The sequence below is a fragment of the Salmo salar genome, chromosome ssa12 (genome assembly GCF_905237065.1).
Source record: "Salmo salar chromosome ssa12, Ssal_v3.1, whole genome shotgun sequence".
NCBI lineage: Eukaryota > Metazoa > Chordata > Actinopteri > Salmoniformes > Salmonidae > Salmo > Salmo salar.
Window position 1 is genome coordinate 55,645,419 of NC_059453.1, and position 7,335 is coordinate 55,652,753.

Below are 7,335 nucleotides of genomic sequence, written 5' to 3' on the forward strand. Positions count from 1 at the left end.
GTTCCATAAGACGATTCCTCGCCATCGGAACGTGCTTCCCCCCTGGCACGAAAGGTGTGAGTCTAGAAAATGTTGGGTTGCGACAACCAATCATATCAGTTTTTGCTACCAATAAATTACTAAGAATTCCCCTCGCCAATGAATCAGACACAGCTGTTTTGCAATCGGTATGGCATCAGACATTTAATCTGACTTTCCAGGCTCCACGTCGCTGTTCCAGCAATGCTTTGACATTTACTAGTTCCTGATTCATTTCCTGCGCTGGGCAAATCAGGCAGAGTTTGCATGTGTTAAAAACTTTGCAAACAACAAAACGCTTAGTCAGAGTGTGCTGTGCACATGCTATCCTTCAACCAAGATATCAACTTAGGCAGTGATTGTTTTCAAGGTACTTATAAGGACTGATACACTATGTTAAATGTGATATCAGAGCACTTAACTCCTTTTGAACAATTCATTGTATAGCTACAGAAACACCAGTACAAATAAGTTAACCTGATTGTGACTGTAATGAAAAAAATAAACATTATTTTCTGACAATTGTTTTTTTTGACATTGTGGATAAGTCATAACTATTATTAATAATAACAGATTCTAATAAACTATAACAAATATGGTAACATGCTGAAAAGTACACTTGATTTCTTAATAATTACTTGTTATATGGTTGCATTGTAATACATTATTACTATTATCAATTACGCTATGGCAAGTACCAAAACTTTTGCTAGGCAGACCATGAGGTTATACAGGTCTGTCTCAAGCCTGATGCTCAATTTTAAATAGACCCCTTGCCCCTTACCCTCTAGTCACACCTTTTACCCTTATCCCATAGGCACTTCCCCCCAAACTTCAGCCCACTGCTAGTACAACTGAAACATAAGATAGATAAATTAATTATGGGGAAATCTCAACCTTGAGCTTGACTTGGTAGAATGGTCACCATATTCTTTATATCTATCCCATTTCAAGGTCAATCTCAAATCAAATGATAATGTATTGGTCCCATACACATGGTTAGCAGATGTTATTGTTAGTGTAGCAAAATGCTTGTGCTTCTATTTCTGACAGTGCAGCAATATCTAACAAGTTATCTAACATTTCCACAACAACTACCTAATACACATAAATCTAAGTAAAGGATTGGAATAGGAATATATACATATAAAATATATAGAAGAACAATAGGCAATCTCCACAAGTACATAGGTGGTTTGGTGGTAGGAGAAAGGTGCTAGCTAGGGTGCAGGGGCTAGTTGTAGGGACTATACTGAAGAGGCTAAGGGGTGACTAATGCACCCATCTCTATGGTTGTCAGTTTCACCAAATGATTACAACCAAAAACAGACTTGCTTTTTTAATTGTCAGCTTATCATGTCTTAAATCAAGGACATATGAAGTTTATCAGTGTTTTTGTTAAGGCAGTGGAAACCCTTGTTCAAACAAGTGACTGAGGCTGATTGAGTTTTGCTGCGGAATGGGAAAGTCATGGAGATATGTGAAAGATAGGAGTGGTCGTTGAGAGTATAAAAGGGTCCAGCAGCCCATGGAGCAATGTACAGAGAAAACATGGGCAAACTACTCATCTGCATTGGTAAGTGGAATTTATTTTGCCTTACTTAGCGTATAACTGTACTTTTACTCTATCTTTCTTTCAAACCTTTCATTTACATTTTCATTGTAAAACAATTACCAACATTCAAACATAAAAGGCTCCCTATGGAAAGAATTGGCAACTGACGAATGTCCTCTAGCTATGCATTTTGTCTATGCTACTGTGTTCAATGTCTGTTTCTAAGGACTGAGGTTGCCAGCCCCATGACCAACCTATATTCATGTCTGAGGAGAAGAACTGCACTTTATATCATTATCATTACAGTTCTGAATTATGTTGACTTTTTAAAAAGTTTAAGGTAACATAAAATCTCCCTTTTTCTTTCTCCCTTCTTTATTTCTCTCTCTCGCTTTCTCTCTCACTATTCTCCTCTTTCTCCCTCTCTAGGACTGGCTCTCCTGCTGCATGCGCAGCTAGGTAAGTTTTAAGTTAATTTAATTTACATGTAGCCAGCATCTAGGTACGTTTTAAGTACATTTCATTTACATGTAGCCAGTATCTAGGTAAGTAGCCAATCAGAGAACAATAACTCAACTTAGAGAGCATGACAACCCTGACTCTAAAACTGCCTAACTCCAAACTCTAACATTACTACTACCCTTCCAAAGGATCCTCCTACATCCTCTCCTGTTATTTCACTAACTGGGGCCAGTACCGGCCAGGAGCAGGCAAGTATTTCCCCACCAACGTGGACCCCTGTCTCTGTGACCATCTGATCTATGCCTTTGCCGGCATGGCCAACAACGAGATCAAGACCTACGAATGGGACGATGAGAAACTCTACGGACAGTTCCAGGCTCTCAAGAACCAGTGAGAGAGAGACACACACATGCACAAACACACACACACAAACACACACTCAAGCAGGCATGCACACATGCACATACGCATGCATGCATGCAGGCACGCACACACATAGATAAAATGCAGGCAAACAATTTCTCATTCAGGCATGTACATACCACAGGAGGTTGGTGGCACCTTAATTGTGGAGGACGGGCTCGTGGTAAGGGCTGGAGCGGAATTAGTGGAATGGTATCAAATTTGTGAAACACATTGTTTCCATGTGTTTGATGCCATTCCATTTGCTCCATTCCAGACATTTTTATGAGCTGTCCTCCCCTCAGCAGCCTCCCGTGGTACACACACATGCACGCCTAAGCCAGGACTAACCCTAATTCTTGTATTTGGTAACAGGAACAGCAACCTGAAGACTCTGCTGGCCATTGGAGGATGGAATTTTGGCACTCAGCCGTAAGTGGAGATGCATATAAACATGCAAGTGCACACACACATTTACACACACACCCTGTGTCTGAGCTCTGTGTGTGTACCCAGGTTCACAGCAATGGTGTCCAGTGCAGCCAACCGCCAGACATTCATCAGCAGTGTTATCAAGTTCCTGAGGCAGTACGAGTTTGACGGCCTGGACATTGACTGGGAGTATCCCGGATCCAGAGGCTCCCCACCCGCAGACAAGGCCAGATTCACCACCTTGCTGCAGGTTAGACTCAAACACTCACACACACACACACACACACAGACACACACACACACACACACAGACACACACACACACACACACACACACACGAAATAGCTCTTGCACACACAAATGAACACACAGACAAGAATGAACACTTGAACACCCAAATGAACACACACACCCCTCTGTGCACTGTCTCCCTCTAGGAGCTGATGGCTGCCTTTGAGGCTGAAGGAAAGAGCACCAACCGTCCTCGTCTGATGCTGACTGCAGCTGTGTCTGCCGGAAAGGGAACCATCGACACCGGATACCAGATCGCCGAGATTGGATCGTCAGTACATACACACTGGGTCTCATTCATATATTAGTTCTTAGGAAAAATGTGTACATTAAAACATGCATGATCTATCAAACACTTCTTGGCATATTGGAAACTCTCTTTCTCCCTTCTCTCTCCCTCTCTCTCTCCCTCTCAGGGTGTTGGACTATCTGCATGTGATGACCTATGACTTTCATGGATCTTGGGAACACAACACTGGAGAAAACAGCCCTCTCTACAGAGGACCAGCTGATCAGGGAGCCTACATCTACTTCGATGTGGTGAGTCTCTCTCTCTGTACCCATCTCTTCCTCTCTCTCTTCCTCTGCTCATCTATCTCTTCCTGCCTATTTAGTTTTGAGCTGAGAGTGAGTAGCACATATTTCTTAATAATTCTTCTCTCTCCAGTGTTCTCACTACCACATACTGTGTGTGTTCTCAGGACTATGCTATGAAGTACTGGAAGAGCAATGGTGCCCCCGCTGAGAAGCTCCTGGTTGGATTCCCCACCTACGGCCACACCTTCCAGTTGGCCAGTGGCTCTAACACTGGAGTGGGCGCTCCCGCCAATGGCCCCGGCCCTGCCGGACCATTCACCAGACAGTCTGGCTTCCTGGCCTACTACGAGGTAATTGACACAGGATTAAGATGGGTCTGAAATTACACCCTCTTCCAATCCCTACACAGTGCACTACTTGTGTGCTCTGGTCAAAGGTAGTGTCCTGGGGAACAGGGTGTCATTTTGGACGCAAACCCAGTGTATGTTTTTGAGTGATTACATCTGCAGCTTCCTGAATCATGCAACTTCCAACCCTAACGTTAGTGTGTGTGTGTGTCATTAGATCTGCACCTTACTGAAGCAGGGAGCTACCCAGGCCTGGGACTCTGCCCAGATGGTGCCCTACTGCTACACCCAGCAGAACGTCTGGGTTGGTTATGACAACGTCAAGAGTTACCAGGACAAGGTCTGTGTTTGTGTGGGTGTTTGTCTGTTGGGGGAAAGATATAACTAGAGGGTAATGGCGTAGCATCCTACTCTGTTACAATAAGCCTAATAATATATGGATTTAAACAGTCGATTTTATCTTCGTGATTTACAGTAGTGAGTGCATTCATTTTGTTATGGGTGACACCAGCGAGAATCGAATCCACCATCCTGTCGTTGCAAGATCTATTCCCTACCAACTGAGCAACATAGGGCAAATGATGAAGTTCTACCACCTATACATATTTATCCAATTTTACCCAGTTAAGTAAACCCTCCTCTCCCCTCTCTTTCTCCCCTACAGATCGAGTGGCTGAAGAACACTGGCTTCGGAGGAGCCATGGTATGGAGTCTGGATCTGGATGACTTCTCTGGAACCTTCTGCGGACAGGGCAGATACCCACTGATCAACACCCTCAAATCTGGACTGGGAACCGGAGCCGGTGAGAGACACAGACACAAACGCAAGCCTGCATGCACACACAAACATAAAATAACAACCCTCTCTATCACTATCTCAACCAGACCTGGGTTGAAATAGTAGTTGAAAAGATCTCAACCCCCTTTCTCTTCTAACTCCCCCCACTCCTATGTCCTCCATATCTCCCAGGTTGTGCCGCCCGTAAGGACCCCATCGCCCCAGTGACCCCTACCCAGCACCCACTTAACCCCCCACAGCCCGGTGGTCAAGGTGGCAGCAGCGGTGGCAGCGGCAGCAGTGGCGGTGGCAGTAGTAGTAGCGGATCTGGCTTCTGCGCCGGGAAGGCTGACGGAATATACCCTGACCCCACCAATGCCAACCACTTCTACAATTGTAGCCAGGGCAAGACCTACGACCAGCAGTGTGCTGCCGGCCTGGTGTTCGACACCAGCTGCAAGTGTTGCAACTGGGCCTAAGAAACCATGGTTCCCCCCTTATTAATGAAGGAGCTGGGTCTGAAGGTTGTGTGGTTGTTAGGACCACTGTTGTCGTGGCCTATTTTAACATCAGCTCCATGTAACATGTCAAATCCACTCTAATAAACTCCCAACATATGAATGCATCCTGCTGTCTCAGGAATTTTACTTATTCTGCTCTGTGTGAGTTTTAGGTCAACTTCATTGTACTTTGAGCAGAATCACCTTGTATCCCACATAGCTAGTCATTATCTGAACAAGAATAGCAATTCTACTCCTCGCCCTTCTCAAACTGATTCCCTCAAACACCTTTTGTCAGTTTAGATTTTATACAATTCATTCCACAACAGAGAATCGCAGTAAAAGATAAGTCCTTTACTGCAGTCAAACTTTACCAGGCTGACAGACACGGTATAAAGCACGCAGAGCTTAGACTGACTCATCATTACCATGACATAATGATAGGCTCACCATTTGTCTTTTTAACTACCATTTAATCCTATATCAAAAATACAAGACACCCATTTCAAAACTGTTATTTTTGAAATGCTGAAAAGTAAGAATATATAGTAAATATTATTTTCTATACAGAATTTGAATATAACTTGACATGCACATTGTTTTATTTCAAATCAAACTCTTTGTCACATGCGCCGAATACAACAGGTGTAGACTTTACAGTGAAATGCTTACTTACAAGCCCTTAACCAACAATGCAGTTCAAGAAAGAGTTAAGAAAATATTTATCAAGTAAAAAGTAACACAATAAGATATTAACGAGGCTATATGAAGGCGGTACTGGTACTGAGTCAATTTGCAGGGGTACTGGTTAGTCAAGTTAATTTGCTCATGTAGGTAGGGGTAAAGGGCGGGGGGGACGGGGGGGTCAATGTAAATAGTCCGTGGTGGCCATTTGATTAATTGTTCAGCAGTCTTATGGCTTGGGGGTAGAAGCTGTTAAAGAGCCTTTTGGACCTAGACTTGGCGCTCCGGTACCGCTTGCCATGCGGTAGCAGAGAGAACAGTCTATGACTAGGGTGGCTGGAGTCTTTGACAATTTTTTGGCCTTTCCTCTGACACCACCTAGTATACAGGTCCTGGATGGCAGAAAGCTTGACCCCAGTTATGTACTGGGCCGTACGCACTACCCTCTGTAGCGCGTTACGGTCAGATGCCGAGCAGTTGCCATACCAGACAGTAATGCAACCGGTCAAGATGCTCTCGATTGTGCAGCTGTAGAACTTTTTGAGGATCTGGGGACCTATCCCAAATCTTTTCAGTCACCTGAGGGGGAAAAGGTGTTGTCGTGCCCTCTTAACAACTGTCTTGGTGTGTTTGGTCCATCATAGTTCGTTGGTGATGTGGACACCAAGGAACTTGAAACTCTCGACCCGCTCCACAACAGCCCCGTCAATGTTAATGGGGGCCTGTTCGGTCCGCCTTTTCCTGTAGTCCATGATCAGCTCCTTTCTCTTGCTCACATTCAGGGAGAGGTTGTTGTCCTAGCACCATACTGCCAGGTCTCTGACTTCCTCCCTATAGGCTGTCTCATCGTTGTTGGTTATCAGGCCTACCACTGTTGTGTCATCAGCAAACTTAATGATGGCGTTGGAGTCGTGTTTGGCCACTCCGTCGTAGGTGAACAGGGAGTACAGGAGGGAACTAAGCATGCACCCCTGAGGGGCCCAAGTGTTGAGGATCAGCATGGCAGACGTGTTGTTGCCTACCCTTACCACCTGGGGGTGGCACATCAGGAAGTCCAGGATCCAGTTGCAGAGGGAGGTGTATAGTCCCAGGGTCCTTAGCTTAGTGATGAGCTTTGTGGGCACTATGGTGTTGAACGCTGAGCTGTAGTCAATGAACAGCATTCTCACATAGGTATTGCCGATGTTGTCTGGTGAGGACCTGCCTTACAACAGGCCTACAAGCCCTCAGTCCAGACTCTCTCAGTCTATTGCGGACAGTCTGACACTGACGGAGGGATTATGCATTCCTTGTGTAACTCAGGCAGTTGTTGTTGTCATCCTGTACCT

General features: G+C 44.9%; 1 protein-coding gene across 1 annotated transcript; it reads left to right on the top strand.

Annotated features, from left to right (window-relative positions):
* The first annotated feature begins 1,491 nt into the window (after positions 1–1,491).
* LOC106565087 (acidic mammalian chitinase) lies at positions 1,492–5,448 on the top strand. Its single transcript, XM_014131770.2, has 11 exons — positions 1,492–1,594; positions 2,003–2,032; positions 2,224–2,425; positions 2,813–2,869; positions 2,954–3,119; positions 3,308–3,432; positions 3,578–3,701; positions 3,863–4,048; positions 4,263–4,385; positions 4,710–4,848; positions 5,016–5,448. The coding sequence occupies exons 1-11, from the start codon at positions 1,555–1,557 to the stop codon at positions 5,300–5,302; spliced, it is 1,479 nt and encodes a 492-aa protein (XP_013987245.1). The 5' UTR covers positions 1,492–1,554; the 3' UTR covers positions 5,303–5,448.
* Positions 5,449–7,335: the final 1,887 nt, after the last annotated feature.

Coding starts and splice junctions, on each gene's coding strand:
- LOC106565087 (XM_014131770.2), top strand. CDS start 1,555: ATGTACAGAGAAAACATGGGCAAACTACTCATCTGCATTG. Junction 1,595..2,002: donor CAAACTACTCATCTGCATTG/GTAAGTGGAATT, acceptor CTCCCTCTCTAG/GACTGGCTCTCCTGCTGCAT. Junction 2,033..2,223: donor CCTGCTGCATGCGCAGCTAG/GTAAGTTTTAAG, acceptor ACCCTTCCAAAG/GATCCTCCTACATCCTCTCC.